This window comes from Aptenodytes patagonicus, chromosome 8 (genome assembly GCF_965638725.1).
Source record: "Aptenodytes patagonicus chromosome 8, bAptPat1.pri.cur, whole genome shotgun sequence".
NCBI lineage: Eukaryota > Metazoa > Chordata > Aves > Sphenisciformes > Spheniscidae > Aptenodytes > Aptenodytes patagonicus.
In genome coordinates, this window is record NC_134956.1 from 3830576 (window position 1) to 3856685 (window position 26110).

A 26110-nucleotide genomic window follows, 5' to 3' on the forward strand; every position below is an offset into this window, starting at 1 on the left:
TTGATGCGTTAAGGAAATATTTAACGTTAAGATTTGTGCAAAACTTCCTCTTTTGACAGGCTAAGAAAACTCTATTATGGACAATTCATTTTTTGTTTATATACCTACAGTAAAGATTTCCTAGGTAGTCTCCAGGCCATAGTTAATCAGCTTAATGGAGTCATTTCAATACGGACTGCCATCAGCCAGCACAATAAACTGCATGTTAGCTTCTCCATTCAAGAAAGCAGTAACTATTACGTTGAGATATACTCAGATCTATTCAGATGTCACACCCTTTGGTTCTGAATGGAGGGTAATTTTGAAAGAGTGGGTATACACTGAGAGATTTTTCAAAAGCGCTAGATAAGTTAATGAGCCCCAGGTACCCTAGAGACAGGAATTCCCACTGTCTTGTTCTTCACATTGGCATTATCCTAGAGAGTATCAGAAAGACTGAGAAGGCATGAAAGGGTCTGAATAAAGTCCCCTCCATATACGTATTGAGATAGAAGGAGGCAATAGTGGGATACCTACTTTTACTGACTAGTATCTAAGGAAGTCCAGATGACAGAACCAGGCTTTTCTGGAATATGAGAAATCCCAAACGGCCGAATAAGATTTATATGCTTGTTTCTTCCATTATAGCCATCTTCACTGTCCTTCTTTGAAGAAAAGGTCTTATATTTAATAATATTAACCTCAGCCTAGACCTGAGATAACCTGATACCGAATGTTAGTAAATTGCACTGAATATTTCTTTTTGTCTCTATTTCTCACTTAGAGAACTGTAATCAAGAAAACTCTCCAGAAGACCTATGTGAGGTTTGCTACCCAGCTCCTGGAGGAAAATCCTGGCAGCACAAACATTAGTTACCAAAACATGGAAAGAAAGCAGCTGACCTGAATGAATGGCTGGTGCAAACCTTCTTGAGGGATTTAACTGATGTTACAGACATCTTAAGCTACAAATTGAGCTGGAACAGAGCACCTTAAAGCTATCGTATTGGTTAGTTTACCACAGGCTGAAGTCAGTGAAGGCAAAAAAAAAAAGAAATTCAGAAGTTTTTCCCAGGGAAGTGGTTGAGTCCCCATCCCTGGAGGTATTTAAAAGACATATACCTTATGGTATATGTAGTGCTTAGGGACATGGTTTAGTGGTGGACTTGGCAGTGCTAGGTTAATGGTTGGACTCGATGACCTTAAGGGTCTTTTCCAATGTAAACTATTCTATGATTCTGAGAAAATTCAAATGTCTCTTTCCACCAGTGACTAAGAGGCCTAACCCAAGCTGCCACTGGAAGAGGTACGTGGCATTGCCTTTTTGATTAAACTGTGCTTAGTCTCATGCAGATGAGGATTCACACTCCCTTCCCACTTCTTTTTCCAGTATCTTTAATCTGAAAATACATCTTACCTCTATGAAAGTGCCTTCTGTCTTCCACAGCTTAATGCAGATCCACAAAGGGATACAGATCATGGAAGAGAGCGCCATCATCCACCCTATGCCATAGCCCCAGTCAGGGTATATATATACATTGTTGTATTTCAAAGGCTTGTATTTCACCAGGAAAAAGATGAAGATTCCCTGAAATAAGCAGAGAAACATATTAGCGGTATTTGAAAAAACACTGCCTATGTAACAAGAAAATGATTAACTATTTAGGCAAGGCCAGTCTCCCTAAGGATGGAAAGCAGAGGTAAGCTTTTCAGTCAGAGAAAAAAACCAAAACAGCAATATCTATGTACAGCTTAAATAACACGTCTCAGTACCTTCCACAGAAATGAACAACCTTTCAAGTTTAAATCCTATTTACTTCTCGATGACAATAAAACCTGCACTTTGATGGCAAACAGTACCTGGGCAGGAAAGATTAAGTTTTGCTACCGTGAACCAGCTGTGATTAAGTAACACAAGCTGCGTTCTCTCCAACCTGTCATGATGAAAAAGGAAAGCCAAAATTTTCAAAGTTGCCTTAATCCGCTGTCTGTATCTGCAGTTCTGCAGGCCAACTCTTTCATCCTCACAAAAGCTCAAATATATGTCTGTCTAAATTCGACAGGTGTCTAATCAAGCCGTTTGGACCATTTAAATTTATGAAATATAGAAAAGTTACTATGTACTTTTCTCCAGAGTGGTGAAAAGAGTGTACAAGAGCAAGTGATATTAAGTTCATTTCAGAGTTGGTGGAAATGAGTCAGAAATTTTCCCAAGTTTGCAAATGAACTGGCAGAGCTCAAGGGAACCTGGATCTCCAGGTGCCCCAGCATCTGTGGTTTTGCAGTTGCTATCATTTACGTATTGGAGAACTGGAATATTTTAGTATCTAATCCTCAAGCACTCTTGGATCAAATTTATGGGCAATCTGGTCATGCTCCTTTTGTAATTTTGTCCCTGTTACGTAGCCACGGCAGATTGCCAGAGTTGGCACCAGTACTGCTAAATTCTGGTAAGGCAAATTCCTTCCCCTTCTTCAGGCATATGAGATGTGCTTTTGGCCTTTTCTACTACTTTTGCTAGAAGAAAAAATGTCCTGTCTTCTTTGAAAAATGTCTACTCACCCAAAGAGAGGGAAGGAAATAGGAGGCTGGAGCAGCAAGGAAACCAGCACAAGTCTGGAGGAGCTTGAGTTATGCTGGGTAGACACAAGGTATACTACCGACGCAGTGAAAAAAAAGCCTCCATTGCATTGGCAAATGTTCATTTAGGACCCTGAGTTTATTTTTTTCCTATTATTGTATATGCTAAGATTTCTCACAATTCACAGAACATTTAACAATTTTTACAGATCCTACAGAGTGGTTTTTAATTAAAACACACGCTACAAATCAATAGGTGTTTTTCTCAGCTGTTGTGAACTATTAGCAGCAGCAAAATTCTAAAAATATGCACAGAAAACCCTCTTTATGTCTAAAACAAGTTAATTGGGTATTCTGTACTTACTGCGCAAATACCTGGAGTTAAGACCATCCAGCACCATTTAATCAATGAGAGTGGTTTGTACCCAATCATATCTTCAATGTTATCATAAAAGCGATTGCTGCCTGCCCAAAAAAAAACCAAACAAAAAGCAGATGTGGAACGTACATGTAAGAGGTTGTATAGGTGAGTATTTAAAACAGGAAAGAGAAAAACATAGGTTCTGACAGAGCTGCAAAGACTGAAGCTGCTATCTCTTTCCCTGACACAAACATCTCTCTGTCATCTGCTCCATACTTGTGGCAGAGATCGCTGCCTACATCTGTATCTGACCAATACGAACAGAGAGTAGGAGTGGGCGAGCTGTCAAACAGAAATGGCTTCTGGACAGTAACAGTCTGAGCAAGCCCAGTTAAAGAGTATATATACATGCTACTAGCTCATGGATGAATCCCTAGATAGCTGGGGACATGTGTGATCTGAAGTTCATGCGTTGCTTTACAAAGTAAAATTGTCAGTCCTTTGTGAGCAAAACATGCTTGAGGGTGTAACCACGAACATACCGGCACTGTGGTGGTTTTCTCTTGACTTTGCTGACAGACAGAAACAGCAGAGCTAGGGGCACCACTGTGTCCCTTCTGTGTTAACGAGGCATGAACTCCAGCTTCCCTGGATTTATCTGTGAGTGTCCGAAGTGGAAGGGAACATGCCCTTTGTGAGAGGAGAAAGACTTATTGCCACCCCTACTTTCTAAGGCAGCTAAGGACTTCCTCGGTGAAGGAAGGTGGAGGTCAGTCCTGACAAGGGCCAAGGGAAAAAAAAAAAGTTATTCCACTATCTTTGTTATTTAGAGTGGAAAAAAAGGCATTCCTGACTTTTGGTAGGGCATGGGAATGTGGAGGGCCCCACTCCATAAGGGTACAAGGCTTTCACATTGCTTTTATGCAAATAGAAAACTTTCATAAAAACTCAAAACCACAGCAATTTTCAGCAACTTACCATAAACCCAGCCTATGCAGACACATTCAAATATGGCAACAAAAAGAAGGCACATGCCACTAGCTGCATAAGAGTCAAATAACTGAAAGACGTACATCCCACCCTGAAAGACAAAAACAGAAAAAGGAAAAAAAATACTGCGTTGGCACCAGCAGGAATATTTCATAGCAAATATGGCTTTAATTACACAGTCAATCTGTTGGTTCCCTGGCAATCTTCCTACTAAAGTTGGTTCCTTCTTGAACAAAGAATATTCATTTCTCAGTGATTTGTTATTGTGAAAGATTTTTTCTTCCATAGCACTTAAGGTTATTCCCTATGCCAGTTGAATACTGTGCATTTGCTTTAAGGTACGAAATCCTGGAGTGGAGAGAACTACATTTGACTTGTTTCCAAAACACTCTCCCACCTCCACGCTTTTTCTCAACTTCATTTGTTATCACATCAAGCTGTAGATAACTACAGGTGCTTTTGATCCCCAGATCACTGCACGTGAAGATGCAGGGTCTTGTTTTTGTGTCTGTGCTATTCATATGTAAAAGAATTAGTTAAAATGTGGGAAAAGAAGGCAAAATCTGTAGCTACTAGAAGTACTCTCCAGTGGCACAGGGACTGTAAAATGAGTAAACTGACCTACAAAGTTTGAATGTAGCTCACAGCCTTTAAGCCACATTACTTAAATGAGTCATTATTATTTGACCAAAAAAAAGTGAAATAAGAATCACCCTGACTCCAAGCAAACTTTTAAAAAATGTTTTCCTAACAAGTTAAAAATTATTCTCCGAATGGCTTTAAAATAGCAACCTCTGTACTTCTAGAAAGGAGAGCAAACGAAGCAGTGTCCTAAATTAGCATGGCATCCATACACAATGTGCACTCTGCTGTCAATGATCTGTAATTTTCTGCATTCAGTGGTGCCACAATGCCAATCAGTATGAAAAAGGTATGTGTGCTTAACTAAGACATCCTCACTTACTTACTGTTTGACTATGACTCAACTATATTAATTGTCACATCTATCAAAGACATAATTCTTTTCATCTTTTCCTGTATTTTTTCTCTTGCTTACAACAGTCAGAACTGTTCAGAGAACTGGCTGGCTTTCTAGAGCCTTTGCCTCGAGGCAAGATGAGAAGAAAACCTATGAAGTCCAATTAATAACATTATGGATAACCTATTAAAATTATATGAATAATATTACACTACTTTCTACGCAAGATACTTAATCTTTTATCACATATGCATTCAATATTGAAATAGTAATGAGGAGGAGATTCACAAAAGATCATTTCAATAGAGAGGAATCCTAAGACTTCCCTCTTTGCAGAAAGCTATGTGAAGGAAATAGGGGCTTGAGATCATCTCTTCAGTTGAAATGTAATGCTATTTGGGTAGTACATAGGATCCATTACATCTCAGACAATTTTCTGCAAATGGAAGAGAACCCTAAAAACATATAGAAAACTAAATCAAAAACAACACCTAGGATTTCCCCCTTTTTTTCTCTGCGTTAACTAACTGAAGCTAAGTTAAGATGGACTCTGTAAACTTGAAATCCTGCCTAAATCTTACAGAATATAAGAATGTTCTAAAGTTATTGTATATAAAACTGCATTGATGTCCAAGCAGGCATTTGGCAAAGCTAGTCCTGTATAGCTAGGAAATGACCATATATCTGAATGAGAAAGTTTTCCTATAAGGTAAAATACCTTTTATGAATAATCCAAAGCCTGAATAAAATCCAGGAATGTGTACTTAGAAATGCAAGAGAGTATAAGGACAGAGTTGGGATATACCTGGAGTACTGCGTTCAGCTCTGGGGCCCCCAAGATAAGAAGGGCATAGGCCTGTTGGAGCAGGTCCAGAGGAGGGCCACGAAGATCATCAGAGGGCTGGAGCACCTCTCCTAGGAAGACAGGCTGAGAGACTTGGGGTTGTTCAGCCTGGAGAAGAGAAGGCTCCGGGGAGACCTGATTGCAGCCTTCCAGTACCTGAAGGAGGCCTACAGGAAAGCTGGAGAGGGACTTTTTACAAGGGCATGTAGTGACAGGACAAGGGGTAATGGCTTTAAACTGAAAGAGGGTAGGTTTAGATTGGACATAAGGAAGAAATTCTTCACTGTGAGAGTGGTGAGGCACTAGAACATGTTGCCCAGAGAAGTTATGGATGCCCCATCCCTGGAAGTGTTCAAGGCCAGGTTGGACGGGGCTTTGAGCAACCTGGTCTAGTGGAAGGTGTCCCTGCCCATGGCAGAGGGCTTGGAACTAGATGATCTTTAAGGTCCCTTCCAACCCAAACCATTCTATGATTCTATGATATATTTACCCTTGGAAGTCTCACTCATGCATAATGCTTTGATGCCTTACTGAAGTACCATGGAATGGAGCGTTCTCTACCAGCGTGTCATTTCTGCATTGGATCACAGCTGCTTAGATTGCCTAGCTGATGATGTAAATAAGTCACATCTCTCAGTAATAACTTATGTCTCTCTAGTGATACTGAGAAAAAAGTGTTTCTCTGTCCTTTAGGTTTCTGTTGAGCAAAAAGTTATAGTAAAAGCACTGAGGAATGTCAGCCCTCCCAGACCAGAATGCAAATGTTGAAGTAAAATTTTTTTAATTAAATAAGATTTTTTTCCTTCTAATGCAGATGCTTTTTTGATTATTAACTACACTGCTTTTAGCTCTGCCAGCTGACTGCTTCCCAAAATCTCACAAGTGAACATCTTTATTGCAAAGAGCTCACTGTGAGGTTCAGCAAATACCTGAGCAAATTGGAAACTTAGAGATCAACCAACTAAGACAATACAACGTAAGGAACACAATTCTGCAAAACCCCTGCAAGAATATTCCTGTCATTTTGGAGAACTTGCTTCCTCTTCACTCTTCATGCTTATATTTCTTTTAGCCTGTACATCTCGATAATATACCTCTCAGTGCTCTGCTTAACACTTGTACTGTGGGAGGAATTATTCAAGGTTTCTACATTTTACATAGCAAAGACAATTTTTCTTACTGAAGGTAAGAATGATTACAGGCAAATTTGTCTCTATAAGGTGGCTCTGCTCCAATGCACAACTTATAGGGACACACATCTGGAAGGAATCCTTAATCAACCAGTGTCAATTCCTCTGTTCTCACAGGGAACATAATACCTTTCATAAACTGACAATCTGAATTCCAGTTTAAAGCCAGAACTATTTTCTTGGAAAAACTTCTAGAACCTCACTGTTCCGATGGATAGAAATCCTTTCTTAATTTTCAGCCTAATTATTCATGGCCAGCTTACACACCCTGGGTTGGGGATGAGGGAGGAGACATTCTTTATGCAGAAATAGTTCATGTTTATGTTCACTGTCACATCTATGATGAACTTACAGAAAGCAATCCATTCACCCTTGCTAATATTATCATTTTGCTAGTTTCTGGTAAAATTGGCTCTGTGCTCCTAGGATCATCCTCACTGCTCTGTTGTTCCAATCTGAATACAAGTATCCAGAGTCATACATAATATTTCAGTGGGACTATTACCTTGTCCAGTCATGGGACTATTTCTATCTCTCAATTGGAAATACCTTCCCGAAACATCTAAGAAACATAGTTTTATGTCTACAGCGTATTTGTAGTGCTTAGTTTCACATCCAGATACTTCTCTTTCCTAATCATTTTCAATGCCTAGTAGAAATGTTTACTACTACCTGGATGACCTTATACCTTGTGCTACTACAGTCTACCCTATCTTTAATACTCCAGACATCCAGTCCTTTCCTATCATTATGCTTTCTTCTGTAACCCAGGAACATCAGAGTTAATGAAGCCTGATTTGGACTGAAATCTTATAGATGACTGTGAGCCCTTATACTTCATGCGCTCATTAGGCTACAGCTTTTTTGTGAATTCTCTGTTTTTTAAAAAAGACTGAACTCATGCTTTGTTCTTTTGAATAATAAGGACACTTCTAGGACTTCTCTATCTGGCTGCCAACTTTCATGAATGTTGAACTTCCATGAAAAAGGACTTATCTTTGAAACTTCTGTTAAATTGACTGAAATCTGCCAATAGGTTCAAAATTTAAAATGAAGAAGGAATGCATCGCCAGAGAGCTAGTCGCATGTAGCCAATGACTATATGACTTGTTTCCGTAGCAAGTCGACTACAGATACTAGATAAAATTGCTACCAAGCGCTGTCTGTGTAACTTCACTAAGAATCTCACTTCAGCCACTGTCTCTTTTAACACCAACAGTTGTCATCATCTCTTTGTCCAGTTACTTGTACCAGTCCTTTTCTTTTGAATAAAATTAATAATTTTTCGTGTCGTGAATTTTCAAGTCCTTCACTGAAGTACATAAAACTTCTGCTCAACTGCATTTGCTTCATACAGTGTCATATCTCTTATCAGAGAAAGAGATCTGATTAGTCTGGCACAAACTGTCACTAAAAAAATAATAGAAGTTTCATTTTGTCCTAGTCTTCACTTTCTTCCCCATCTTTAGATATTCTTTTCTTGAAAGTGTATCTAAAGCTAATATATTCTGATTTGTTCATTTATTCTATTAGTTGTAAAAACTTGCATACTGAGGACAACAGACTAACATGCTCACAATTGCCTAACGCCTTTTTGGGGGTGAAATTTGCTCATTTTCAGTAACCAATTTGAAAAGCGCATAGTCTAAGAACTGTGGATCTCTGTAGGGGGAATTTAAGTGACCCCAGATGAGTTCATGAAGCCCTAGGAGGCTGCTTCACTGGGAAACCCTGCCTGAGATCGCTGCACAACAGAGACACATTGTGGCCCTTCATGGTTAATACAGCAAGGCTTCCTCGGACAAACATTCCTCAGACATTTAATTCTACAGCTCCTCAGACATGGAACTTTTTTCTTCGCCTCGCTCCCTGGTACAGGGAGGCGCTAATGGCCCAGCGAGCAGAAGAATATGAGCAGAGGAGAGTGTAGGCTCTGCCCCTCTTCCTCCTGTCTTGAGAGGGTAAAGTGAAGGAGAGGAAGACTGTTGATACAACTCACTCTGTAAAGCAAGCACTGAGCAGCAAGACTAACCTCCTACCAAGTACCAAAGGATCCCAGAGTCCCTCCCCAGCCTGGGTACCAAACGCAGCAGTGCCAGACATGTTGTATCATGAGCTGATGGGATGGACTGACACCCTCAGAATTTTTGGTTTAGAACATCCCAAAGCAAACACCGTGGTTTGTTTGAAAAAATTTTTTTTTCTCTCTTTTTTTTTTCCCCCACTCTTACCGAAGTAATTTCTGCTCAGAAATTGGCTGTATTGCTTGACCTGGCCTGGTGATACGAAAATCAAAGATGTTTTAGTTTTCTATTTCACTTTACTTCATCTTCTTTATTGATCTCTTCATCCAAAATGCAGCTGTTTTCAGACTGCTCTGCCCAGAGTAAGTAAGCAGAAACCACGATCAGTATATCTGGTTGGCTGGTGCAAAGCAGATGGAATTTCCTTGGCTACGTAACTTTGATTGAAATATCACCTAAGCTCAACTGAAAAACCGAGGCTACAATTCACATTTCAAATGTTACACAGTAGTTGAGAACAGTCTCTCAAGTATTTTGTAGTCATATTCCTCACAGTGAAATTTTTCTATGGCAAATGTTCTTGCATTTTATCTGTTATGATTATAAAGAGAAACCCATTTCCTTTTTTTCTGCAGTAGTACAACAAAGCACATCTTACCTCAGTTAACATTATTAGGCCAATGAAGTATGACACAATGGAAAGGCCGAGAATCAACAGTTCTCTTCTGTAGCCCCTTCGGAAAATCTTTGGGTACATATCTACAACAGCTGTCACAAGGCTTTCAACACACACAAACTAGAACAAATGATAAGAAAGTACAAATGAAATATGTGTCTCATCTGCTGTTGGGATTTGGATTTGCTACCAAACACTTCAAATATCCTTATATGTTCTCATCATAGAGACTGAATGATCCCTGAGGACGCTCTGAGAGGAACACCATTTCAGAATTAAAAAGTCCAAAGCTATGGATTTCCAGTCCAACAGCAAATTCAAATAGTTGAATCCACTGAATATTATCTCAGAATGTATTTGCCCTGCAGCAGATGGATTACTTAAAAGTTGTATCTTTCAAATGTGGCTTGAATGGGACTTAAATAACGTACAAACGTACAATAGGACTGCAGCAGAATTTCATTCTGAGCATCCTGCACTTTTGTCACTCAAAGGAATGCTATGCAGTGCTATGCACCTTCAAGCACTGCTAAATGAACTGCAGCAGGTTTTTTGTAAAATTTCTCTCCATTTTACAGAAGAGAGAAGTTCCACAAAGCTATTAAGTGCCCAAGCCAAGTACATCTAATGAAGGAGGGAAGGAACATTCTTACTAACTTTAAAAATCAGCAGGAAGCAAGAGGCCCGAGCTTCTGACTCAGGGCTCTGGAGCAAGGTTTCTAAAATAGGCAGTAAAATTAATGCCCAAAAGTAGACAATATAAAGCCTGCTTCATTGGAACAGTCAAGAGTAGAATTCAGGAATTGCTCATTTTAAAAAAGACTTTTAAAAATTGTTAGATCAGGAAAAAGAGCAGTTATTAAGTATTAAGTTTAATGATTGGAAATGTCATGCAAAATAAGCACTGAAGAGCTTTATTCTACAGTATACAATCATAAATCCTCTGAACCAAATCATGCCGAGAGCTGAGCTGCATGCTAAAAATGCCAGCTACTTTACATTTTTCATCAAACAGCTTTCACAATTTTTATGGTCACATAGGAAGGACAACTTCTATGCTGTCACTTTGCTGCAGAATATGACTACACATTTCTTGCTATGGTATCTTGAAGTATAAATACACCACAGGAACTTACATTATCACTATCTGATACTCAGTTTCAAAATTTGCAAAGTGCTTTAAAAACGGGAAAAGAAGACACACTGGTATTTTACTGAACTGTGAATTTTAATCACCCATATTTAAGTTCAAACTGATTTCCATGTTAATAATGAAAGCTACAGTCAGGCTGAATCAGTGTTCACAGTAAATCATAAAGGAATCTCCAGCATCACATAGCTATGATTTAAAATAAAGAACTTGAATCAATGGTTTTAAGCAAGGAATTAAGTTAGGGTTCCTTTTTTCATCAGGTTAGATGCTGTTTACATCAAGGATGCCGATATACACATGCTAGGGAATCTGACAAAATATTTAAATAGTGTTAGTTTCATACCTGACTATCTAATCCAAGGAATATGAGCATCATGAAGAACAGAGTTGCCCACAGAGGAGAAAGAGGCATCATGGTAACAGCTTTAGGGTAAGCAATGAATGCAAGTCCTGGTCCTGAAAAGGAAGAAAAGAGAAGAAATATTTATACTGGTGTACTGGGTCTGGCTGAGATGGAGTTAACTTTCTTCGTAACAGCCTGTACGGTTCCTGTGGTTTGGATTTGTGGATAGAACAGCATTGCTAACACCAGCAGTGTGGCTATTGCTGAACAGTGCTTGCACAGCATCACTTATTAAACTGTCTCTACCTGGACCCGCGAGCTTTCTCACTTTTTCTCTTCCTGTTCCCTTCCCCCTCCCACTGGGGTGGGCGAGCGGGTGACCAGCAGTGTGGATGCTTAGCTGCTGGCAAGGGTCAACCCACCACAACTTGATTGTTCTTTTATGGCAGGTAAGAGGAGCTAAGTACAAGGTTGAAAACCTTGACAAACTCTACATCTCTAATAGTCTAAATATTTGGTGATGAGGCTAATCAGTAATGGAGACTTGCTTGGCACATCAACTCTGCCTACATCCTGTCCAAATGTTTGAAGGTCAAGAATTCTGTTAAGACATCACTGTACATTCTCCTTCTTTGTGTGGACATACAGCAAGATTTGCATACCTGAATAAATAATAGCGTGTGGTCCTGTGATTGCCTTATAAAACTTATTAACATACTCTGGATTCTTTTTTTTTTTCCTAAGACAGGACTGTTATCTGACATCGTGTGCAAGAATGCAGTCAATGGAAAGAGCTGCATCTTGGAAGCCATACGTGGTGCAAGCCAAATGTCTACTGGTTTGTTCAAAATCTGCTCTGCATTTTTGAGTGCTGCTGCTGGTACATAACAGTAATTCATTGGCTGCATATTTACAGAAATCTTTAAAATAGAACATTTTTGCAGTAGCATTGGTAACTTCTCAAATCTGCTAAAATACCGTCTCACCTAGCTCCTATTTTCCTGTTCTTATTTACCTGTGCCCATTTTCAAGCTGCTGCAAACTCTCATGCTCTAACAGCTTTTACTGAAGTTACCCAGCTTTTAAAGCAGGGATATAAAGGCAGTATCACAAGGCTGATAAAGGAGTACCTCTGTGCTCCTGCTGCAATAACTTCAGTGAAGACCTGTAATACACTACTGCTTTTTCATTTAACACAGTATTTGCAAGCTCCTATAGTTTCCAGAGTTGCTGTAGTCTTTTAACCTTTTTCTATACAGTTTCTATAACAGTACAAGCCAGTTGTCTTGGGGGCTTTAGGAAAAGAGAAATACTTTCTGTGACAGTATCAGTGAAGCCCTACTTGCTTTGCAGTTTCCCTGCTAACCTTGGCTAACCATGAGAGTCATTTCTCCTTCTCAACAGTTCAGCATTATACTGCTTTTCTTTCTGGGCAGCGCTCCTGTTCTTTTTGTTCTGTTGAGTTTTAAGTGATGCTTAAAGATGTTACATCCTCAAAGGTGTTAAAGAGCAATTAACTTTCATCGGATGCCTAACTCCAAGTGATGGCAATGAACGTTGGATGGTTAATTTCTCGTAGAGCTGGGCCTTTGTGCCTTTCTGGACTCAAACCAAGAACTTTTATACTTAATCAACCAGAGTGTCTCGGTGTATGTCCCTGGGAGAAAAACTTACTGACATTAGGAGATGGCATTAGCCGTCTGACTGTTAGAAACCTGTATTTGGATGGTATACATTAAGCAAGACTTCAGAGGACTTCCAAAGATTTCTCCTAAACAGCTGGTTTCTCATTACTTTGATAGCTGTATCTTTTTTTCTTTTTCTTTTTCTTTTTTTTTTTCCCCTCAGAAGGAACAAATATTTGTGTGGATTTTGGCCTGTCTCATTTAAAGAAAACTGAATGCTCCTTTCATGAGGATATAACAAGCAAGGGGCATAACTGAGCAATATGTCTCTGCTAAACAATCTTCTGGATGCTCAGCTGGAATAAGTTTATGTTACAATAGCTCCTTGGCTTTATGAATTTAGTGCTACAATAACAGTAATATTTTTCACACATCAATGTATGACCATAAAAAAGCTAAAAACTCTTATAGCAGTTATTCTAATGAGTCAGGTAACAGGTTTTTAAGAGGAGTTTTGTAAAACTATCTGCAAAACAATCAACTTACCCATAAAATAATGGCACAGACTAAGTATTCTGACAGCAGCCTCTGGGAATTTTTTAACTCAAAAAACTGCTTTTGGAACTTACCTGATTCTGCAACTTCTGCAATGGGCACGCCTTGTTCATAAGCCATAAATCCAAGAACTGAAAAGATAGCAAAACCAGCAACAAAGCTTGTGCCACTGTTCAAGCAGCAGAGCATGATGCAGTCTCTGAAAATATAAATAAAAAACACTGCAGTTGATCTCCAGAGCCTGCGTTTCTTTCATATACTGAGCCAAAGGACTAATAGAACCCCAAGGTTCTGCAGGAATGTACATTGAGTTGCTCATTAAGAGTAAGCTCCCAACTGGTAGTGTGCCTGAAAAAATCAGTCAGGCGTAAGCATTTGCAGGAAGATACCATCATAATACCCTTGCTTGTGTTTTAAGTGGTTGAATTGCAAACCTGCTGCTACTCAGTTACTGTTTTTTGAGAGAATCTTTAAAAAACATGTAAAAATACTGTAAGAATGGTGTTAAGAACAATTTTTCTACAGGAGTTGTAATAATGTATTCCAGAGGATACGAACTCATTTATAAACTACATAAAAACAGTAGTAGTTTGTTTCCTGGAAAAAAATCCTATGGTCAGATCTCAGCTGATTCTATTCCGGTTACAGTATATTGGCAATATATATCCATACAAAATACAATTCCAATTTGGTATAAACATTTTTTAGGAAGCTGTGGTAATGAAAAGCACCATACATAACCTGAGAAGTGTGTATATACTTAAAAAAGTGCCTAACAAGTAGGCAAAGAGAGTGCAGGGACACTGATCTCTCAGACCTATGTATCCTACACATCAAACAATGACAATTACAAGGCCAAGGTGAAGAAATATTTTTTTTTCCCAGATTGGAAATGTCATAATAGTAAATCACTTTAAAAAAAGGGAAGCTACTTTTGCAGAAAGGTGTGATCTTTCCCCGAGCTCAGTGAAATATTGTTGTTCATCCTGCTTTCAGACAGCACTTCAGGCTTGACAGATGATGAGGTAGGAATGATTTATCATGACGGTCAGTCTTTTACGACTGTTTGCTACAAGAGACAGCTGAGTGGTTGAGAAAGTAATAATCTAACCTAGATGCCTGAAAGTAAATTAGGATTCTAAAACACTGAAACACAAGGCAAGCCTGTAGCTCTGTCAAGCCTATGCCCTAGTCTGGTTTATTCCCATCCTACTACAGCTCTGAAGCAAATTTTTGTGCAAGCTATCTATGAGAAGAAACAACCCTGTAAAATCTAACAGGTTCTGAATCCACATCTTCAATAATGATTCCCATCTTTGTCACAGATTTGTAGTGACTTTTTGAGAATCGGAGACAATTCATATTTTTGAAGCCCTGGCATATATTCCGGCAAAACTTCTTTGGCAATCTCTCTGTCCTGTTGCTTGTTTCGTTTGGTATTTTTATCCTGTAATTTTATCTCATCAATTTATTAAGTTGAAAGTGAGGTGACCGCTTCCAGCATCTTATTTCTTCACTAATGAGCCCTGCACTGCATCCCACATCTGTTCAAAGCTCTTTCTGTTACTGACTTTGACTCGCCTTGGTGTCGGGCACATACATTCTAAATGGCAGGAAGCAGGCATGCATTTCAGTACTGCAAAGTGAGCGATCAGCTGAACTATGGCCATTGGGCCATGGGAGGCTTTGGCTCCCTCTCATCACCTTATCTACAGTTAATTTTAACCATTATCTTGAGCATGTTTTTATGTTTTCATATGGCATATCATCTATATATTGCCAAAATTTTTCCAGAAATGAAAAAGAATGAATACTCCAATTTGTAGATCAAGGCTCAGACAAGGAGAAGTCCAGTGACGTTCACACTTCTTTCATGCATGGACTCTCTCTAACACTTTGTTCATTAGCAGGGCCAAATAGGTCCTTTAAAATACTTTCTGAAAATTCTGAAAATGGTCAGAATTCTAACCTGTTATTTGCTTTTCATATGAAATTGCTTCCTGTAGTTATGCACAGCCAGGCTAGTTATAACACTTTGAATGTTTTAAGGCAAAATAGCTATCTAAAAGAAAGCAACCAGGAGCATGGAGTTCTTTGTGCTTTGCAGAGAAATAAAACAAAGAAAAAGATCATCTTCCTAACCATTCTTCTCAGTGTATTTCAGCACTGAAGTAGCTCTGGAGAGATTCTCACCCCAGCCTATCTCACCTAAGAAAATGCTGAGTTCAATGTTGAGAAATTAAAACTAAGTGTCATGAAACTCTGTCGATAAGATATGTCAGAAAGATGTACTTTTTAATCCTTTGGGGAAAAAAAAAAAAGAGATACTACTTCGGTGGGATGGGTCTGGCTGCTCACCAGTCATATGATGCCTCCATTTGGAACAGCCTGTTTTCTGCAGATAAGATTTATTTTAGATAATGCCCAGGCTTCAAATGCAGTCTAAACAACAAGATATTTTTTTCTCATGAATGGTGTGGCACAGGACATTTGAGAGCTGCTGGTACCTAGCCATGCAAAAAAGGGTTGAGGTGGAGACACATTACTCCCTATGCACCTTCAGAGTCCCTGGCGGTTTCTGCTGCTTTCTCTGGAAGGGAGGTCCTAAGGCAAGGCCCAAGTGGTTTAAGCTGGACAATCCTATAAAACTAGAGCATCTGTGAGAGAACAAGAGGAGCACAGACGGTTCTCTACTCACAGGGAAGACCCATGAACCACAGTGCCATGGTACAAAATAGTTACAGGGTACATATGCATTTCTCCAAGGAAATGGGCAAAAGTGAACCTAAGGGGATTTTCATCATCTCCAGTTAGTGTGGTACCTATTCTCTTGACATAACACAGCCACAGCTCCATCATTTTCTTCCCCAGTTAGTCACAGACTGACCACTTGGTTCTCTGGGGACACAGCAGTGTTTCCTGTCCTAATAAAAATATAACCTCTGATTTTAATTTCCATCCTTCCTTTATCTTTGCAGGAATTCTACTAACTCCTCAACTCCTTCTGTTTTTTTTTCCCTTAGATAGAAGTGTGTAACCTGTAGTTCAGTCTTCTTTTCTGCTACGGGAAGGAAAACTGAGGGGGATCTGGATCCATTGATTGTGAAACCAATGAATTTTAAAACACAAATGCCCAAGAAACATTGGAAGGAGAATGTGAAGTTTATCTAATTTTCCATCAATTTTTTATAAGCATCCTTGGTAGGAAGGCATCAGAGCCTGACTGAAGCCCAAACTGATTTCAAATGAACAGAAAACTTCAAATTTTTATGAAAACTTCACATTCTGTCAAATTAATGTCTTGCCAATCACCTGAATAATTCAAGACATGCATCCCTTATCCTCTCCCTGCCTGACGGGCAGGATACTGCTGAAAATTGATTCTGCCTTCCTTAAGGAGCTTCTCTGATGAAAGAGAAGAGCCCACAGAGCCTTTTGCATCCCTCCAGTTACTTCCCTGCCTTTATGGATCCCCTCAAGACCAATTCCCATTCCTCTTTTCCTCTTAGACTAGAAGCTTGACAAAGGATACATCTTCATTTCTTACAAGTTTTGCCCATTTGTTGACAGTGTGCGAAATCACTCATTTATCCCCTGCACCACAGCAGCAACATGGCAGCTAACCCCCGATTTGTACACGGGGCTCATACATAAAAATTGTCCCGCTGAGGTGCAGCCTCCAGTACAAAGGAGTGGTGCTGGGAAACCAAATGCTGTTTCCCCTCGGGGGGGGGGGGGAACCACACAGTGTCCAGCAGGGAGCTGGATCAGTTCTGCAAATACAGAGCACATGAAGCAGGAACAAGAACATTTTCCTCTTCTGTCTACCGAGGTTGTCTGAAGTCAATCCATCCCTTAAGAAGGTCTGACTGGATTAGGAATTCTTAGCTTGCTAAAAATTAGAGGAAAGATCAGTACACCTTTGTTTTATTTATATGGGGAAAACATTGCCTGCTGATGGTACTGCCATTACTTTCATCTTTTCATAAGAGTCACTTTTGATATAAACTATTGTAAATCCAGGGAGGATCTGTATTAATGTATTACAACGAAAGATAAGTAAGGACAATAAAAATTCATTTCCTCTTCAAAGATGTGAAGTGACTTGTCTGCAATTCATTTACAATCTTAATGAATTAGATCAGGTTGCTAATAAGAAAAACCCACGCGCAGTTTAGATTTTCCCATTTCCCACTAAAACACTTCATGTCATTACTTTCCAATGCAACTTTCCCTTAGAAAAAAAAATTTAGTAAAACAGAGTGCAAAAAGAGTGGAAGTAGATGTTACAATCAGACAATATACTGCGGGTATTGCAAGAGGCAACTCCGTAGCCTGATTTTAATTTTTTTAAGTACTAGTTAGAATAGAAATTTAATTTTGCTTTCCACTACATAGCTGCTTTGTATGTCTTGCTCTGTTAACAGCCCTGTTGAAGTCAGCTGCTTTCTGCAGTTAACTTCTGTCCTACTCCTTTCCTCAGATTTCTTAAGAATCACACGTTGGGACACAATAAAATCTGTCCTATTCAGGAAATTTGTGAAAACATTTTGTTAGAGGAATTGTGAAGCTTGGATTCAGTAAACAGTGTTCTGCCGCAGCATCTTGCTCAGGAGCTTTAAAAGAGAGCTGCTGCTGTTCTTTACAAGCTATGCTGCTAGGGTCAGAGGAAAAGAAGGAAAATTACGTAAGCTCTCTGATCACACATCAAAACTGCTTTTTGTAATGAGTTACAAAACCATAGTAGAAAGATTACTGCAGTCCTTGAGGCAGTGACAGAATAGTTTCCAGATGGGATGCAACTGGAAAGAAATAAAAATGAAATTAAATAAGAGAGAAAAGGATTAGCGCCTTTGATAAAGCATCACTTACGCTAACTAGGGAAAACTTGCATTACGCACTGTTCCGTAGGGGCATTCATTACCCTCCGTTGGGGCATCTTTATCGTTATTCTGAAAATAGTGTCAATCAGCACTGAAGATTGGAGGGGACTTACAGTACTTTATGCAGCAAAACATTTGGAATTTTGGCTGTCATAGCCAAGCAAAGAGTAACTTACGTTGCTGCTCAGTTACTTTGCATGTTTAGATGGCAAAGTACCCTTAACTGCCACTGGATAGATTTGCAGACATTCAGCTGGTGGATACATTTGTGTCACTGTGGTTTCCAGTATCCCAATTCCCTCTCTGTCTGGAGGGTCCTACTGTCTGGTGTTTCTCCGACAGAAGAGCAAATTGTTGCTAAGACATTGAAAGAAGGCGGCATTTCCTAAAAATGTCTCCTGAACTCTCCAAGTAAAACTGTAATTTAGAATTTAAATACTTACGCTTTTGGGGTTTTGGGAGTGGCATGTTTAAGGTTCTTTTGCTTTTGGAATGTATTATTTCCTTTATAGAAAAATTAAATTTTAATCTCTGGAGACCATAATGGAGTCAGTACAATCAAACTGTCATTTACTGTCTTGTATTAAAGGCTGTCAAATGGTAGGAAAACTAATTCAATAACTACTGATGCCAGAAGAAAAAAGTAGTGCTCATATTCCTGCCCATGGCAGTAAAATGGAATGAGGATTTTGTGTGAGTCATACCCTTTTGACATTGATTCAGGAAAGATTAAAACCTACTGAAGTCATTAGCGTTTCCTTACTGATTTCTATAAAGATAAGCAATGAAATGTTATCCATTTCTACTATGCTTTAGCTAGGAGCCAGTAAACTATGGGAAAAAGTGACATTCAGAGCATAGACCAAACTCAGGTGAGTTTTAATAACTTTTTCAGTAAGATTTTTTTTTTTTTAAACAGATATATGTTATACAATCAAATATTGCACACACATGCAATTATACATGTATGAAATTCTATATATGATACATGCAATTGTGTATACCTGTGTGTACTGAGTGGCTTGTGGCTGTGCAACAGCCAGATATGATCAAAAGGGATGAAAACACCAAATTTTGGAAAAGAGTTCCTCTGAAACAATTATAAGAAACATTATAGATCTCTGTTCTACAAAAACATGTGCATGCGCTTATGATTACTCATGCAAATAGCAAAAGGAAAAGGGAAGTACTGCTGAGCAAAGGTAAGTATACGGACACTTCCATCACTGAAACTAAATGTAAAAATAAAGTGTGGAAGATATTACCTGTAGCAGTTATTATTATAGTTGTTGTAACTTCCCAGGGCTGTCAAGCACCCCAAGCAGATCGCATAAGAGAAAAATATCTGTGTACCGGCATCCACCCACACCTGAAGACAAAAAAAAATGCAGCGGTTAAAAAAGGTCAAGAAGGATTCACCTTTATCCATATATTGACTGGAAATTTGCAGAGGCAACTGTACAGGGTAATAGTGTCTGGCAAACTTCTTGTAAGTCACAACCTTAAAAAAAAAAAAAATGCTGTGAGTTAAATTGCCCTCTCCTTCCCAGTGGTACAAACACGGAGTAACTCAGTTGGTCTTCACGGGTTCAACCTAATCTAAGTAGAGAGAGAGAGAGAATTTCTGGAGAAGAACCTCACCCAGTATGAATTCTTCAATGGTTTTATTAACGCTATAAGGTGTTAGTAATTGCAACCTAAATAGAATCATCTGCATTTATCTCATTCTCATTTGATAATTATTTATTCAAATTTAAAAATTTAGTGTGAAAAAATACTCTAAAGACAAAATATGCCATTCATAGATAATATACAAATCAAGCTGGGGAAAGAGAAGAGACAACTTATCCAGGGAAAGGGGGGTTTTCAGCAATACTTAGTGGCCCCAATTAGGCGCGAGGACATGGTTGTTCTGGTCACTATACAATTAATGAATAAAAGTTCTGTAGAGCTTAACAAGTAAATAGCTTTATAGTATCATTATGGTAACATTTATATCCATCCTAAAGCGATGCAAATACTAAATTCTAAATCAGAGGAAAGGAAAAAAAAGGGAGCATGAGCTGACACAGTGAGATTATTCTCCTCACAGCAATCTCAGAACATCAACATAACACGCAATTTTTTTTTACTTTAAAAATACTCCAACAAAACAGTTCATTTCATGAACTCTGACTAGAGTCAGAGTGTGTTATTACTACAGGTGAATATACTCTTAACTCCTGATTTGCCATGAGAGTGATGTGAAGAACCCACATCTACACAGCTGCACTATTATTTCCAATCCAATAAATTCTGGCTCCTGGTTTCCTGGGATAAATGAGCTCTGTAAGTTTTTTTTTTTCAAAGCAGAGCAACCAAAGTGCTTTTCAGAGAAGTAACAAAACACTGCCTGATAACCAGAGGCAAGAGCTGTGTATCCATTAGCTACTCTAAGTTTGAGACAGGAAAGAGCTAATGCAGGTAATGATTTCATGACTAATAATAGTAATACTAATAATAGTAATCAAATACTCATAAATATATGAAGGGGATGTATTTATTTTACATCTGATCAAGTGAGACCTTAGTCTCTGGAGTTTTTGAGAGTGTTTCTGGTTAGGAATAACATTAAGATCACATTTGATTTGCATCAGTGGCTTAAAGGGTTTCATTGCTGTCATACTGAATAAGATACAGCTGGTTGCATCTCAAAGTTTCACCACTTGGTAAGGAAAAAACTGCACAGAGGAGGCCTTTTGACAGAAAGGCTCTTCAACAAGATTGGAAGCTCCCAAAACGCTGTAAGTAGCATAGGTCAACTGAAAATGCACAGTTTTCTTAAGCATAAACAAAAGCTAGGAAACTGGATCAGCATATGTAGAATCTGCTGTTTCCTTCCATTTCAGTTTTTGCACGATGTATTGTTGCAGTGCATTGTATAGCACTTCGATGAGCAATAGCCTTTCCTGCCGGCATATGCCAGCTCCACAGAAGTCTGATGATTCCTTGGACAGCAAGTCCTAGTGGAAATGGGGGCAAAGAAGAATTGTACTTTGAAGTGAGAACCTCCAGAGCTGCTTGAGAAAGGGAGCAGAGAGCACGTCCCTCTGGAGGTCCTGTGTACCTTACTTAGAAAAACAGATAAAATTCTGGCCATAAGTGATACTATTTCCTTCAAAGAAAACAAGTCTCCTCTAAAGACCGTGACATCTGACAGTGATTCAACATAAAAAGTGGCAAATATTTTATGAGAAACATGTTCTGTAAGCAGATGTTCACATATTCTCTAAAAGTTGAATCAGATTGAAGAGCCCTTTGTTTTTGTTGCACTATATGACATCAATCTAGAAATTCCATCAGAACTTATGGCTAATGTTTAAACAGGAAGGAGAAAGTAATTTTATTTACTGAATAATAGAATCAGTGTAGCTTCTTTTGGGTTGTATACTCGGAGAACCAGTGACATTTCATTTGTGATGACCATTAGCATTTCAATTTCAATTTCAAGTTTCTGAAATGGCAAAACCATCTACTACTGATTGAGGAAGTGGCAAATAGGGAAATAAATTTAGAAACCGCAGGTAGATTTTTGTAGCTGGAAAAACATGAGAGGTGGACTAACTCTGTTGTATTTTGTCACAAGCCTAGACATGTCAACATTTTAAAGCCATGCAGTTGATATTACAGATCAGTTCTTCATCTTCTTGCCCCAATAGCTAGTGACCATCTGACATTTAGCATCAGACTGCAGTACTCAATTCGTGGTTGGAGAATTTGTTGAGGTACACAAATTCTTTATTAGTCTAAGTCACACCCAGTCTTAGTCATTCATAAACTGTACCTCAGGGGAAGCTGTTCTCATTAAAACTTCTAGTGGGTACAGATGGGCTCTTGATACCACTCACAAATCCAGGTGTCATCCATCTGGCTTACGGCAACAAAAGCATTATAAATTATTTCTGAGAGTGCTGAATTTGCAATGTCTGGCTTAGACTAGAAGTTGTAATGTTTTCAAGTACATGGAATGAATGTAGCATGATTCTGCAGAACAATGAAATTCTGAAGGACAGAGACAAAGAAAATGCCGCCAGTAAGCTGCAAACCAAGGGTTCTGGAGCCAGCAGCTGGTGAAAGGCTGGGACAAAAGGAGTACATTTTTTTTCTGAAATGAGATGGGGCTTGATGCATTTCTGGCATGAGTAAATTCCAGAGGAAAGGACCTGTACCAGAGAACATCCTGTTCATGCTTTATAAACTTAGTACCTTGAAAATCCTTTGGTTAGTCAATTAAGTCAATTCAGCAGTATGCTTTCATAAATTTGGGGACTGAAATTGTTTTACAGTCTTCTATTAGCCCCTACTTTAAAAGACGGAACTAAGTGTTTCTTCTTACTTTTTTAATCTCATATTTAAAATGTTTCCATGCCAAAACAAGATTAAAATTAAAGCACAAACTCTTTGTTTATTATACCTTAATATTTAAAAAATCCAAATGCCAAAGGACAAAACCTTTATATCTACTATGCTTACATTTTTGCACCCACGTTACAGCCATTTCCTAGACATGCTAGGCCCAGCGCGACATTAGCGACAATATGGGCAAACTGGAACGCAAACACCAGCTCAGAATACAGCAGCACAGCTGTTGCTCTGACTCCTGTACAGAAATAATGCTTGCTGGCTAGGACGAAGGGACTGTTCAATGAGCCCATGCAATGAAGCTCTGTTCCCAAAGGGAGAAGGCAAAGTAAACAAGCCTCAACTCTATGGCACTACCTGCTTTCTCCAAGTAGAAATGAGGCATGACAGTGAGAGATTGAGAGTCTCTCCACCTTCCATTTTCTGAGTGGGAAGGGGAAGAGCAGAGCTGTCTGTGCCCCGATCCCCATTTTGAGGCTTTCCCACACTTCGCTTTACAGCTTTCCTGATTCACACCATTAGCTCACAAGCAGTGGTCTCTGCTGCGTCCTGCTGATAACTAACTTAGGTTGGTACAAACACAATGCCACAAAACAGAATAAACAAGAACATTTTTTACTAAAAATGGAAAGCGCTGTTTTGCAAAGTCCAGCTCTCAAAAGCTAGCAAGAGCCAGATATTAAGTGTGCCTCCCTGAAGAAGGGCACAATCTTCATTTACATGACTACTCATCTTTCTGCCCAGGGAGATGAATCGAGCTAGTCAAACAGAGGATCCTGTTGTCTGGAGGATCCCTTGCCTCTTTTGTTGTCATGACTGTAGCACATGTCATGAATGAAGAAGGATAAAGAAGGAAGAAGGGGGATGTGCTGTAGTGAAGACAACAGAATGCTGCTCTGGAAAATTAGATTCTTTTCATGTCTCTGCTATAAAGTTTCTATGTGACGTTATGTCCATAAATCACTAACCAACCCTTTCTCAAATGTTCATTAACTGGGTAGTCCTCATTTAATGAGTGTCTGAAGTGAAGTACAAAATTACTGAGCGTTCACTGTTGTGACCAAGGTGAACAAAAGCCATGTATGGAACAAGTGAAAAAAACACAGTATAAAAAGCCAGGTCTACCAACTTCAAATTGAAAATCCCAAAATGACTGACAGCCTCTCATTTTAGTCTCACTATGTATCCCTTTACATCAGTAAGATGGGGTCATGCCATACATCGAAAACAAAATAACTGAGGTTTATGAAGCACGTGGACAGTGCAGAGATAAGTCACTTTGAAAGGCTGAGCCATTTGTCGTGATGATCGACGTCTGAACGATATGCTGTATATTTACAGGGCCAAGCAATGAGCAAAAAGGATAAAGCAAAATATTGCGTAACTGTCCTGAAATGAGCTTAATTGATGCTGTACCTGAATAAAGCAGAGACCCTGGGGAAAACCTGTTACATGTTGACGTTTATTATTCCCATAATGCATGGAATGGAAATGAACATTGCTCCCCTGAAGGACTATCATGAGATTCCAGGTTTTTCTCTAACTTCGTACCTTCCCTTTACTTTCCGTACTCTCTGTATAGATACAGTACAGACTTACAGAAAATGTAAGTACATAGTTTAGCTGGGCAGGCGATACCTCCATATACAGAATCACCACTGCCGTGCCTCAGTACTTACTGCTGCCTTACAAGAAATGTGCAGCACACATTGCGACAGCCTCAGGTAACACCTACGGTTACGTGTTACACGTGATTTGCATTCAGCAGCCTCACAGTGCAGGCACAGCAAGCTCCTAACTGCTTCAGAGCACAAGTCATGTGAACTCCTGTCTTCCCCAAAAGGTCTGCACAGGTATACTGACATATTCCCTGTGCTGGGATAGGGATTAGGATCTACGGGGATTCCTGCAGCAGCCTCTCTCAGGAGGGAGCCCTTGCCACCTTCAGTTCATACCATTTCCACGTATCAAATAGTTGGGAGAATATTGTTCACCCCTTAAGGCCATACCTCATTCCAGAAGTCCTTTACTGCTCTTAAAGCAAAGCAAACACTACTACGCAGCTATTATGGAATCATCCCATGACTGCAGGAAACATTTCCCAGGATAAACTGACTTTAACTGGCACTTCCACAAGCTTTCAGTCGTGACAAACAGCTGAATATAACTCAAAAGGTGTAAAATTGTTTCGTGTCTGGGGAATATGGGAAAATTAAGTAGTTATTTTCAGTCTGATCCTCCTAAAAGATATGTAGTTTTAAAAAAATATATGTTGTCACCTGAAAAGCTTCATTTTACACCTCAGCTAGGAAGCTATTAATGAAATTTCACTGTTCTGTCTCATTGTGCATGTCTCTGCATGACAGTCTAGAAGAAAAATGCAAGATGCCTAAAATGCATTTTGAGGACATTTTCAGCAGAAGTGGGAGGGGTTTGTTAAAAATATGATACTCAGAAAGTACATTCATGGCAGGTTATATATTCAAATCCACAGCCAGGCGTCTCACACCTCAGTGCCTGGGCCCTGGAGGAAGACGGGACCTGGTCAGCCTACGCTGCCTCTGCCGGCAAGGATCAAGTCCGTGGGCTGGGTAGACAAGCTCTTGGGATAAACACCAGTTTATGGTTTAATTTTTCAGTCTGTTGCTCAAATAACGGTAAAAATGGGAAAAGCAAACAAAAGATGGTATGTTTTTTTTAGAAATGGCCCAGTGGAGCACTAAATCACCTCAACCACTTCCTATACTTACTCCTTGTTCACATGTCTGTCTCTATGCTCAGTTGTGTGTGTACCTGTACATCCTCACAAGCACCCTGCACATGGTAACAGCAGCCCTCTAACTGTTGATTCACAGACCTACTGTGATTGCAAGGTGATTTTTTTTTTTTTTCTCTACTTTAAGTCAACAGACGAGAATAACTGTGTAACACTAGTGCTATTGTCACTGGCATTAAGTAGGAAAGACCATATATGGACCTGAAAGATACAATGGAATTTACACCAAAAAAACCCCCAGAAAAGCTCTGAAGAGCAGGCCGTGTCTAGATGATGAAGTATATGCCTAATTACACACAAAGAAAAGTAGCAGGAATGAATAAAGCTGCTATAGAGTAAGGCTCCCGGCCTTATACCAAACAGGAAAACAGTACTGTCAATGTCATTACAACTGGCTCAGACCTAAGAGCTGTATCTGACCTGTTGCAGGAGAGATGTCATGATTTCCTCCCAATGGTACTGCTCTCTGAACTCACAGAATCGACAAGGATGTTGAGGTAGTAGCTGTGGGGTTTTGGCAGTAGTCTGGACTTAAACGTAGGCTTTAGGTGCCTGTGTATTACGGTTTCAGAGAGATTTATAGAAAGAAAAACACACATCACCCTTTCTCTTTTTGCAATCTTCTACATTGTATTTCACAGATTTCTTAATGGTACCAAATCATGGTGATACTTTGGTTCAGGAGACAGTTTAGAGAGTTTTCAGTGTAATGGCTGATCTAAAAGAACTGCAACATCCGTGTTTCTCCATA

The 26110-nt window shown here is 39.3% G+C and overlaps 1 protein-coding gene across 4 annotated transcripts in view; it reads right to left on the minus strand.

The window, feature by feature from the left end:
- The window catches only part of SLC6A11 (solute carrier family 6 member 11), a 116224-nt gene that overhangs the window by 3249 nt on the left and 86865 nt on the right, over positions 1 to 26110 (minus strand). For all 4 annotated transcript variants that reach the window (XM_076346006.1, XM_076346003.1, XM_076346004.1 and 1 more), the window contains exons 8-14: positions 19448 to 19551; positions 13374 to 13498; positions 11120 to 11232; positions 9606 to 9743; positions 3899 to 4001; positions 2924 to 3024; positions 1397 to 1567 (exon numbers count right to left, since the gene is read on the minus strand). In XM_076346006.1, coding sequence (XP_076202121.1) covers positions 1397 to 1567; positions 2924 to 3024; positions 3899 to 4001; positions 9606 to 9743; positions 11120 to 11232; positions 13374 to 13498; positions 19448 to 19551 — 855 coding nt within the window. The remainder of the gene's footprint in view (positions 1 to 1396; positions 1568 to 2923; positions 3025 to 3898; positions 4002 to 9605; positions 9744 to 11119; positions 11233 to 13373; positions 13499 to 19447; positions 19552 to 26110) is intronic.